Below are 12,897 nucleotides of genomic sequence, written 5' to 3'. Positions count from 1 at the left end.
AACAATTATTAAAGATAGTAATATATTGCATTGTTCAGGTTATTTGAATTACCAAACTTTTTGCATTTTACATTTGTACAGCTTTAGGTAAAAGTAATTTCTTTCTTAATAATGGTGTTTCTTAAGTGGGGTCTGGGGGCCTCAGAAGCATTGAAGGGGAACTCCAAAGGTTGCTCACACAACAAGAAACAATAATTTTAAAAACAACTTTACATAAGAGATGTATTCATTCAGTATTTCTTTATATTAGAATTGAGCCCACAGGAATGTGTTGAAAAAACATCCTTTTACATGGAGTGTAAAATGATTATTAGAGGGGCCCTGTGTGATCTTCACAACGATATGGGGGGGCTGCGGCACAGCAGACTTTGGGAATGGCTGCTCTATAAACACTACAAGCAAGAGGCAGAAGATGGTGCATTAAAGATTGAAGCTGTTTGAATGTGTATAAAAACAATTTTCCTAAAGGGGTTGAATGAAAACGCAGGAGCATGGCCTGGTTTACCATCCAGTCATGTCACAAGGTGAAATTAGAGCATCGTGAGGTCTGAAGAGGGAGGATTACTTATAGCATAAATATATTTTACAAAAGTTTCTCACATGCGTAAAGAAAAGTATGAAGCCCAATTATTCTCTCACAATTAATAATCATAACTAACTCCAAATGTTTCTGATGAGGAAATATTAAAATCAGTTTTACATAGACTCCCCAGACAGATGTTACCTTTGATCAGGTCTGAGATCTGGGTTTGGACAGGTCCCCTCTCCACGTTTTGGACCACCATGTTGGCGATTCTGGTTAGGTGACCCATGTTCCCTCTGCGTGTCCCACCGTCACTCCTGAGAGAGACCGAACATCCAATACATTTCACCTTCATGTTTTATGTCATAGAAACATGTAAAGGTGCACTATGCAACTTTAAATGTTGCACAATCCTATATTTACAGGTGCTTTTACTTAAAATAAATAAATAAATACAAATCACTGGAAAACAAAGTATTTTAAGGGCTTTTCATGACTTTCAGAGAGCAGTTTTTCTGTCACATTAATATTACCAGCAACTAGCATGCTAACAGAGCACTAGCTTCACTTCCTGGTTCGCAGATGATAAAAATGCTTTATAATTGGATGTAGACAGTACACAGCGGTCTCATTTTGACCTTAAGAGCTGCTTTTACAATATCTGTATCTGGGAAAGACAAACTTGACTTGATTACATGAAAAATAATCTTGGTACCTTTAATAGAGATTCCATTTAAATCCAGTGTAAAACATTTCTACATTAAAAGGGGCTCTCACTGTATTCTGTCGTTCTCCTCCCAGGCGTCCAGGATCCTCTGAACCAGCCGACAATTCTGGAACAACTGCAGGAAGTAAAGGAAATACATAAATAAACTTTTAACCATAGACTACTGGACTGACTAAGGTCTAAAAACATGACTAAACCAGACCAAAAACCATGTCTAAACTAGAACTAAACCAAGACAAAACAACAGAATCAACAAGGACTGTAGCAGTGCCCCAATTTCAATTTAATTTTACATCCCTGGACTCAACCTGCTCAAATTCAAGCCTGGACATAGGCCCGGCTAGCACCATTTACTCACATGGGCTACCAGGGAGTTGCAATCAGAGGGTGGGGGTTCTTGAGTCGAACCCTCTTGGGGTGTCACCTCAATGGGCTCGGGACTCGGCACTGCCCCCTGATGGTTCGATCGCTCCTCGGGGGAAGAGGGCTGGTTCAAGATGGCCGCCACACACAGCTCCACTTGGAAGTGCAAAAAGTTATTCCAGGTGTAAGTGAAGAACAGATCCTGAAACACAAACAACAAGGCATAGGCTTAAAGGTAAAGTGTTATGCATTATAGTACTTGAACACTAGGGGTTGTCAAAAGTATCGAAAATCAGATACTAAAACTAGGACCGAAACTACATACACATTTGAGCAGGTATCGATACTGAAAAGTCCCATTCACAGGACAGATATGAACCTTGATATGAATAGCTTTAGAATGATCTTGAGCTGCATCAGGACAAATAAGATCACATAGACTAGTATGGAACCTACATGGACAACTGAGGGATTACACAGATATAAGGCCAGATGGTAATATAAAAAATAAAAATAAGTTTTTATTATCATCATGGTATTGGAATTGGTAATGAGTATCGAGTCTATTCTTCAGTATCAAAATTGAGTTTGAAATTTTAGTATCCTAACACTATTATGCATTAGCATTTTGTACAACTAAGCTTTAGTTGTTCATTTTTATGACTTAGAAATCAGGGATTAATTACTTTTGAATATTTCTGAGCACACAAAACATCAAGGACTTGTAGTCAGAGAATGCACCATAAATGTCAATGAAATCAAGATTTGAAGGCTGTAATTATTAGTCTGCTTTTAGACCTAGTTTAGTCCTAGATTAGACCTGGAACAGTCCCGGTTTAGATCTGGTGGTATTTGGAGAGCCAAATCTTTTCTTTGGTGGCACTTGGTGTGAAAATTTGAGAGATACGGATTTTGATCATATTAAGTTCTTTGAGAAAGCACAAAATGCCATGTGTCTTTTTATAGAAAATAAATAATAGTTTTAGGTTGGTTCTCATGTTAAATGTGGATTGTCCTTAATTACAATGTGAACAATGCAATATGTTTAAAAACTAGGATTGTGATCAAATAATTAGGGTCCGAGCATGAATGGACGAGGAGGGCGACTTGTCTAACTTGCACTCAGACGAGAGCCTTATTGTATTTGTAAAATTTTGAGGAAGATTGCAAAAATCAAGCAGTAAACAACAATGTAAGTGGTCATTTTGAGTGTAGACCCTGAGAAAAAATATTGAAAAGATGGTCAGTACCACAACCTTAAAAATTTAAAATTGGCCGTTATGTCAATTTAAAAAAAAAAAATCATCATCATCATCATCAAATCATCATATATTATTAAACAGGAAGTCATCCATACAGAATCAAATCCGTCTCCATTTTTACTGCGTGTTTATAAAACATCGTCTAGTCCTAGTTTTTTAGCTGAGAGTAGACATGCCACATCTACAGCCACTGACACACAAAAAAATTGTCAGGTTTGTTGAACGCTCCTTTTAGTTTGTCTGTACCATGCCAGTGAAAAACACCTTCATTTCCAGTTTCTTCCATGACTTCTCCTGACCATGGCCATTGGCCTAAAGAGCACAAATTCAAATCACAATTGCCTGATTCAGGCCAGAATGTAATGGACTATTAAGTCTAATAAAACTGAGCACTATAGCGCTGCCTACCACAGACATGAAATGTCAACACTATATGACTTATACTAAATTTGGGGATTCAATGACATTCCGTGACAAGACGCAAAAAAATACAGTACAGACACAAGGCAGTTCTCATGGTTGTCCAGCATGGGCACAAAGATAAAAAAAAAAAAATATATATATATATATATATATATATATATATATATATATATATATATATTTAATTCTTGCATGCAAATTTCAAGCCGATGACTATGGACTATGCATTTGCGTCACTTACACACTGGCTGACATCAGTTAAATTCATAATTCGCACTTTATGCTACAGTGCCACTAATAGGACTGGGAAGCACAAAAAATAAAATAAAAATTAAAAAAAATAACAAGAGAAATGATTCAAATTTTGCAGAAAAAATATTATGTGCCCTGATCATAAAACATCATTAGATCCATGCTGTAATTTTTACAGCTTTGGCTCTATAGTCATTTAAACTGGCAATTCAAGTGAATGGCGCTGTTGGGCAATGGTGAGGAAAAGACCCACTAAGCATGAACCAAAACACACCCTCATTGGCAGAGAGCACCTGCTTAGTCAAACATTGAATCTTATAGCAGTATTTTATATAGTACACAAAAAAGTCAATTACACCATAGTTGTATGATGCACAAGGTTGCTGGTTCAAAGCCATGGGCAACACCAGTATAAAGCAAGGACCACACTATACTATAGAAATGGTGTGAAGGGGGACAGACAGTGGCCTGGGCTGTGGCCAAGTGGGCAAAATGCAGTGCAGGCAGTCGCAAGTTCCTGGTAATCGCATCAGGGGGCGCACAGAGGGCAATCTTTGCCGCTTGCGGCTTTGATTATCGTTATTCCTTTCCGCCATGTAAACTGCTCCTGAGAGAAAGAAAAAATGCTAAAAATGTCTTAAATTTGAGTCGATCTCTAATTTTGTGCAGATTTTAAGTTGCATAACGTTGCCAAGAAGCTACATTGCAGGATGGCTCAGTGGCGCCCTCAAACAAATTATGAGATAGGAGGGGGCAGAGCTAATTTTTTTCATTAATTTTTCATCATTTTTTCATTTTCATAATTTTTTTGTCTTGAGATAGACAAAAAAAAAGTATATTATAGCCCGCACTAAGCCACACAGGACGTGAACCATATTGGGTCAAGCTTGGGACATCCAAACTCTAGACTTGGTACTTCAACGGACTTGTCCTAGGGTTTTGAGCCGACGCACTCCAAACTGAGGCAGCATCATCAGGACATATCTGGGGTGAAAAGATGTTAAAAGAATTTATACAAGTCTCAGGGTGTGGTTATAATGAGCTCTTAACAAAGCAGCCATTTTGAAATCTTAAAAATCCCTCTAACTCTAGCAAAAAATGTCAGATCTGGACAAACCCAATCCATGGGACTGTAGCCAACCTCCCTAGACATGGCCGCAGGAGGAAAATTCATGACACATAAAACAGACGGATAATACAAATGGTAACAAAAGAGCCCAGAAAAACTTCTAAAGAGATTAAAGGTGAACTTCAAGCTCAAAGAACATCAGTGTCGGATCGCACCATCCGTAATTGTTTGAACCAAAGTGAACTTAATGAGACACAAACAAGGAGGACACCATTGTTGAAAACAAATCCTAAAAAGTCAGATTTGAATTTTCTAAACTACATGTTGACAAGCCACAAACAGAGGACCAAGGCACATCAGCTCTATGTTCACAGAGGGAAAAATAAAGCATATCAAGAAAAAAAACACTGTCCCTACTATGAAACATGGAGGAGGCTCTGTTATGTTCTGGGGCTGATTTGCTGCATCTGGCACAGGGCATCTTGAATCTGTGCAGCGTACAATAAAATCTCAAGACTATCAAGGGATTCTAGAGAGAAATGTGCTGGCCAGTGTCAGAAAGCTTGATCTCAGTCACAGGTCATGGGTCTTGCAACAGGACAATGACCCAAAACACACGGCTAAAAACACCCAAGAATGGCTAAGAGGAAAACATTGGACTATTCTAAGTGACCTTCTATGAGCCCTGACATAAATCCTATTGAGCATCTTTGAAAGGAGCTGAAACATGCCGTCTGGAAAAGGCACCCTTCAAACCTGAGACAACTGGAGCAGTTTGCTCATGAGTGGGCCAAAATACCTGCTGAGAGGTGCAGAAGTCTCATTGACAGTTACAGGAATCGTTTGACTGCAGTGCCTCAAAAGGTTGTAAAAAAATATTAAGTTAAGGGTACCATCATTTTTGTCCAAGGCTGTTTCATGACTTTATTTTTTTAAATAATTCTTTTGAAGCATGGTTGAAAAGAAATGTCTGATTTTCATTGGTTAAAAATTCATCGAATTTTAATTTATTATTACTTTTGTCAGATTCAAGTTATTTCTGTGACTACTGTGAATTTTTTTTTTCATTAACTGAAGGGTACCAACAATTTTATCAATATGTGTAGGTCAATTAGGATTACCAAAATTATTTCTCTTTTTCTGTTTTTCATTACTTTCTTCAAAGTCAGAAGTTTACATACAGTAAGATTAATTTGGGAAAACAATTTGTTAAACAATTTGGGATGATGATGTGTTTTTGGAAGCTTCCGATGGGTTTACTGACAACATTTAAGTTAATTAGAGATACACCTGTGGATGTATTTGAAGGCACAAATACATACTGCTTCTTTTGCAATATCATTGGAAAGTCAAAAGTCATGTGGCAGAAATTTTGGCCCATTCCTTCTGACAGAACTGGTATAATTTGGCAAACTATGGTGAGAAGCATGTGGAAGGATATCCAAAGTCATTGTTTAACGGCAAGGGTACCAAATACTAATGAAATGTATGTAAAATTCTGACTTTGAGACAGTAATGAAAAATTGTCTAAAAACATCCTTTACTCATTATTCTGGCATTTAGCAGATAGAATAATTTGGGAAATTCCAATTGACCTAAAACAGGAAAGGTTTAATCTGATTGTTAGAGAGGAAGAAAATAAACATATGTGTCTTTATTTAGTGTATGTAAACTTCTGGTTTCAACTGTGTAGTAATTGCATGATTGTTTGGATAGAAACAGAGACAACTGTTGCTCCCTTTAATTTCATGGTAATATGATGAATGCAGAGTAAAGAAGTAAAAGACCCCGAAACATTGGTTGGTATATTCTTGGGAATAATTGATACTTTGCAGTGTCATCATGCTGGGGGTGTTCTGCGTGTATATCTATGGCGGAATGTTCAGCAGTTTCCATGGTGACATGATTAACACATTAGCAAACGCTGCCAAAAAGTTTTAAGATCTCTCTTTAAATCCATTTTAGCATTTTTTCTTCAGTTTTAAATGACACATTTTCAGGAGCGTGTGATTAACACAAACGTTCATGATCCTGTTTAGGAGATTGATTTTCAACAAAAAAATGAGTGACTAAATGAAAAACTGTTGGCCAATGCATAATAGCTTGTGAATGTAATTTCATGTGTGAGACCTGTGTAAAAGCACAAATTAGATCACCTGTTGTAGTTCAGCCATGTTAGTTCTTTCTGGTCAGATTGTGTTAAAATAAAACTCAGATTAAAGCCTAACTTGAGTAACAGAGCTTTTGACAGATCAGTACCAACAGTTAGCATAACACCCCAAACGAATGGCAAAAGACAAAATGCTATGGATCAGACCTGGACGACTGAGGGATTACACAGACACCCCAAGGGAATGTTCAATGTCCTGTTGTAAATGGCGTATGAAGTGAATGCGTCTGTACCAGTAGTAGGTCGATGGTGTTGAGGCGGCAGAGCTCCTTGCACACGGAGGGACAGTTGGTCTGAAGCAGAGAGGCCACAAGACGCGCCACATGGAGCCGAGCATTCCCCAGGGGGTGTTCTAGGACCCCCACCGTCGTCAATATTGCACTTTTCTGCAGAAGAATAAGAGGAATGGCTTTGTTAAAGTGGGATTAAACACATAAATTTCACCCACAACCACATTTCACATAGAGTAGCTGAACTGGGCAGTAATTGGAGGAATAAAGGGTAGATAAGGGGGGAGGAGGGGCAGGGTCTGGGGGTATAAGAAACAGTGTGATTGGTCTAACAGGCATCCACACTTCAAAACTCCATCCCTGTAGCCAGGTGTTAATCAGAAAAACCTGGCTGTAATCAGGGTCGAGGTGAGTGATGTCACCAACTACTTAAAATCGAGGAGAACAATGAAGGCAGCACACTTTAGTACAGGGGTGTCCAAACTATGGCCCGGGGGACAAATGGGGCCCTCAGACCAATTTTTTTTGGCCCTCAGGCCTTCAATTGAACTGGTCCAATTGATCAAAACAGTACTTTTTATGCCAAGTTTGAGTAATCCTATCAATATAACCTAAATAAAATCACATTGCATTGTCATACAGACCTAATATTAATATTTCAAGTCTTATTTAAAGTATAAAGTCAAAACTATGTTAAATACACCCATCTGAATTATCCACTATATTGACCACTGGCCCTCCGTGTCGAATATTTTTCAAGATATGGCCCTCGGTGAAAAGAGTTTGGGCACCCCTGCTTTAGTTCAAACTAGGTACAATTGCAAATCTTGAGTCATCTAAAAATGACTCAGAACAGTAGATAGTGCTATTAAAACAGTATATACGCAACAAAAATGGTTTTAATGTTTAGTTACACTTTTACAAGATTTCACTGTAATTTATGTTGTAGTCACTAGGTAGGTTCCAATATATTCAACATTCACGGCTGAGTAGTAAGAGAAGAGATCAAAAATATATTTTTTTTAATTGGCCAAAACACTTTATACGGAGTAAATTTAAGATTTTTATTTTAAGATATACTACAATGCCACTGGGGTAGGCATGTCATAATATTTACTATATCGACTTACCGTTCCATAAATGATAACTGGATCAATATATTTTGGGGCTCAATATTTATGTGTATAGTTTTTCTGCAAAAGTGGGGAGAGTTTTGTTTGTTTTGTAATAGGAAAAATAATTTGTTGTTAAGGTTTCAAAAAGTAACGTGTATGGCTAATTAATTGTTTCCCCTGTCGTTTCCCCTGTCGCTTCCCCTGTCGCTTCCCCTGTCGCTTCCCCTGTCGCTTCCCCTGTCGCTTCCCCTGTCGCTTCCCCTGTCGCTTCCCCTGTCGTTTCCCCTGTCGTTTCCCCTGTCGTTTCCCCTGTCGTTTCCCCTGTCGTTTCAATGATACTGTATATGTAAATATTTGTTTACTGGCATAATCCTACATTATTGTTATTGTGTCAGTGGCATAACGTAGTTTCAATATTATCATTAATTACAGTACATCTGACAGTATATCGCCATTCAAAATTTGTTATCGTGACAGGCCTAGCTAGGACCATCTCCTTGGGAGACCCACCCAGACACAAGGAGAACATGCAAACTCCACAGAAAAAGACCCAGGCAACTTGTGGATCAAGCTTAGAACCTTGTAGCTGTGAAGCGCAAGTGTAAATGTGTGTGTCTAAATAATCTGTGGGTGAAATCTGACAATCACACAAAGAATAAAACTTGAAAATTTCAAGTTAATCAGACATTAAGGTAAAGTGCACGAAATACAGATTACTAAAATAAATCTTCAATGTGATTCAAATAAAAAGTCCCCCAATTCTAAAAACAAAAAGAACACTACGCCGCCTTTAAAAAGGTTAAATTATAACATAAGTAGATCACCATATTACATTTAGTTCATTATACACCACAATGATGTGGATTATTGATGCCCTGTTCAGAACTGAGAGACCCTGCCTCTTCATACTGGCAATTGACCTTAACAAGCAGCGGATTTTCATCCACTACTGATGAAAATGGATTAAAAAAATATTGTCATTAATAATATTATCATTATAAGGTGTGTTGCCTTTAATGATGTGTGGTTTACCTGAGGGGGATCAAGGAGAATCTGTTGGAAGTCCTTTAAATGGGGCTCGATGGCATTTAGAATACTGGAGCTGACAGTGTGAGACCGATCATAACCCTGAGAATAAAGATCCATCAGCCCCTCCAACCTAAAACACACAGGAGACAAGTGATTAGAGCAGACATGGGCAAACTACAGCCCGGGGGCCACACACAGCCCTTTGGGTTTATTAATCTGGCCCACCGAACGTGACCAAATTATATTAAAATAGGTAAAGGTAAACCTTGTTCAAAGTTTTTCTGCTGTGTTTATTTAACTGAAATTTAATAAATTCATGCATTTGGAAAACAATTTGTACAATGAGCCTTGCATATTCATGCTTTGCTACATGATAAAGGCCAAATCTCTAATATAATATATACATGTATATATCCTGGCCCAGGCCCTCTGTCAAATTTTAGAATGCATTGTGGTCCGAAAGTCAAAATTGGATGGATTAGAGAGACCATAGCTACAACAGAAAAGGAGCCCTATGTAACTATGTGTCTGAAGATGGAGCTGCCATGGAGATTAGAGCTGTAGTCGACTGAAGGCGATCGATTGGTCTAATAAAAAAGGGGGCAAACGCTCTCAAAATTATTCCATATCTAATTAAACATGAGTTTAAGCTGCCATTGTACATAAAAATACAAACAAATACCAAATCTTCAGCTCACTCACTTCTCCTTATTGCTGTTATTCCATAGAAATCCCTATCATCTAAATAAAATCATTTGTCGACTAATACATGATTCATTGGTCAATGGAGTCTTAACTGATCAAAGTATAAACAACTAAACGACTAAAGGACTACAGCCCTAATACAGATGTTATTGCTTTCAGCATAGCATTAAACTTATCCAAATCCAAGGAGCCAAGAAGGTACAAAACATCAGGCCAAGTTACAGATTAGATCAGTGGAGAGATGACCCTACTCACAGCAAGATTTCATGTTTTAATACTATTTTAGAGCCATAAAAAAAAACTAATTGATTAAATGCAAGATAGAAAAGTTTAATACTGTGCAAAATTCCAGGCAAAGTGATAATAATCGCCATAGAGATAAGAGGGTGGGTGGCAGACCTTCCACCACAAGAGTTACATAGTGCACCTTTAAACAGAATGCATTTGGTCACTCACCCTGACCTCCGGGTCTCCAGTAAAGTAAGTAGCACTTGAGTTCCATTCACGATGGAGGCCTCACTCTTCTCTCCCTCAAACATGTTTTTGAGCAGCTCAGCGACACTCTCCTGCCTAGAACACACATCAGACCTTCAATGGGACAGTTCATTGAATTAAAGAAACATGGCTGGGATTTACCCAACCCCACAACATGATAAGTACAAGACCAAAGCTGTGGACTGCGGCTGCTGCTGAGTGGCTTTGTTTATGTTTTGAAGTCATCTGAGAATTTGCTGCGCTGATGACAGTGTGGTACAGGAAGATGACTATGACAAAAGTGATATGCCGATAAGTGATCCAAGTTTTAAAATTAAGATTCTGTCAGAGCATTAACATTTAATCTGAAGAGGTCTACAATACAGGGTTAGCAGGATTTAATACATGGAGATGGTTACATTTAGTTATCCTCGCTATGGCAACCGTTCTTTCTCATTAAATCTGGCATCAGTGTTGTACTTACGACTCCAGTACTGCCAATAGTGGGTCCTCAGAGTTCTCCTGCATCTGATTGGCCTGGTCTCGACTAAGGCGGATTATGTCGCACAGAGTTTGGGACGCGTTTGATTGTCTCTGGAAGCAAAAAGTATAAGGTCAAAACTGTATAAAATACTGGTTATTCTTTATTTAGATAGATAGATAAAAACTTTATTAATCTCCAAGGGAGAAATTCAGGTGTCAGGCAGCAAACACACACTTGCACAAACACGCACAATAATAACAGTAGAAACAATAAAATATTACTATCAATAGTATAAAGTACTCGTCATATAGAAATTACAGTATTTAACCCTCTCCTGCATCCTCTGCTCCATCTGAGCCTCTCCTCTGCATTCTCTTCTCCATCTCCCTGATCTCATTGAACTACACACCTTTTCCATTCACACACATTGGTAAATCATCATCATTAAAACTCGCACCTCCTCATCATTCCCGGTGTGGATCAGCTCTGTCAGTCTCTGCACCAACTTCTCCTCATTCAACCACTGAAAACACAAATGCATAATTAGTACATGTCATATTATATTAATTAATCTAAAATAATGCTCTTCACACTATTGCATAAGAGATTTAACTTTGTTCACTCACATGCAGGACGTCGTGCCTCAGTGCTGCCGGCTCCACACAGCTGATGAGCCGCAGCAGCAGATCCATCATGGCCGATGCATCGATGTGTTTGAGCACCAGACCGATAAAGCCCTCCTTTTTCTTCAGGAATGAGATCACCTGAGACAGGCACACAAGGTGAAAAAAATATAGTAGTATAGGTCATAACATAAAACACTGCTGATAGTTTAACACTGAGCTGGAAGACAGTTAAGAATTATACTATGGAATTTGGGCACAAACAAGCCCAGATATGCTCCATAGGACTGAAATGATTACTCAAGAAAATAGAGAAAAAAATTTGATGATTATTTTATTGCCTTGATTTGTTTCATTATCGTTTAAATATTTATTTTATTTGTTTAATTACAGAAACATTGCTGTGTGTGTTTCCTTTGCAGTGGAGAGAGTGGTGTGTTTTGGATCCAAGAGTGAGTTTAGGGAGCAGAGTTTTGTCATGTGAGAGGCAAAGACACAGTGGCTTAAGTGAATACACACAGAGCTAGTGCAGCAAAATTACTCTCCTTCAGTGAGCAGAGCATAAAGCACTCAACAGACACTCTACTAACTCTCCAACTACTGTAACTGCAGTTCAGATTAAATGTGGCCTGTTTACAATGCAGCCTGTTGAGAAGTAAATTAGTATTAAATAATAACTCATTTGTTTAAACTATAGACATAACTTCAAAAAATGAATGAATATACATTTAAGGATATTTTATGGAAGGTAAAAAAAGGATCACTCGATTAACTGAATCAATAGATTAATCGATTATTCAAATAATAGCTCCTTGCAGCCCTAATCAGCTCAGTTTTCAATGCAGTTTAGTTTTTTAGTCCAAAATAACAGCAGTCATTTTGCAGGGCTTACAATTGGTGATTGAACCAACAAAAAGTTTAAAAATCAAAAGGATAAGGCAAGATCATGCAGCCATTTTTGTGGGTTCACGGTTCATACCTGTTACGTTGTGTGGGTTCACGGTTCACACCTGTTCTGTGGTATGGGTTCACGGTTCATACCTGTTCCGTCATGTGGGTTCACAGTTCATACCTGTTCTGTCTTGCGGGCGATGAGGTTTCCGATGGTCTTGCTAAAGAAGCTGGCCAAGAGGGGGTTCAGAGGCGGCTCTTGCTCCAGGAAGCGGTAGAGCATCTCCAGGAGTGACTCGTCTCCGCCCAGTTTATCATTTAGGATCGACACATCTGAGGTCAGCAGTTCACACGCGATGTTCGGGAACCTGACAGATATCACACAAAAACACATTTAAAATAGGAAACCAAGTATGTTTCTACTCCCTATAGTTTGTTTTGAATGTTCAATAGTATGGCATAAAGCTCCATGGAGATAAGTAGGTGATATGACCAGGCCATGTTGTCCAATAAAACACAGTTGATGTGCATCGCGTGACAAGGGATTTATTACATAC

The 12,897-nt window shown here is 38.4% G+C and overlaps 1 protein-coding gene across 1 annotated transcript in view; it reads right to left on the bottom strand.

Annotated features, from left to right (window-relative positions):
* The window catches only part of LOC117379357 (serine/threonine-protein phosphatase 6 regulatory subunit 2-like), a 35,373-nt gene that overhangs the window by 16,828 nt on the left and 5,648 nt on the right, over positions 1-12,897 (bottom strand). Inside the window, 10 exon segments of the mRNA XM_055225754.1 lie at positions 725-840; positions 1,301-1,365; positions 1,609-1,815; positions 7,023-7,175; positions 9,167-9,293; positions 10,325-10,438; positions 10,827-10,936; positions 11,284-11,349; positions 11,453-11,590; positions 12,522-12,708. Coding sequence (XP_055081729.1) covers positions 725-840; positions 1,301-1,365; positions 1,609-1,815; positions 7,023-7,175; positions 9,167-9,293; positions 10,325-10,438; positions 10,827-10,936; positions 11,284-11,349; positions 11,453-11,590; positions 12,522-12,708 — 1,283 coding nt within the window.

This window comes from Periophthalmus magnuspinnatus, chromosome 12 (assembly GCF_009829125.3).
Source record: "Periophthalmus magnuspinnatus isolate fPerMag1 chromosome 12, fPerMag1.2.pri, whole genome shotgun sequence".
Lineage (NCBI taxonomy): Eukaryota > Metazoa > Chordata > Actinopteri > Gobiiformes > Gobiidae > Periophthalmus > Periophthalmus magnuspinnatus.
The sequence above is the reverse complement of the archived record's forward strand: the minus strand, read 5'-3'. Positions and strand labels throughout refer to the sequence as shown.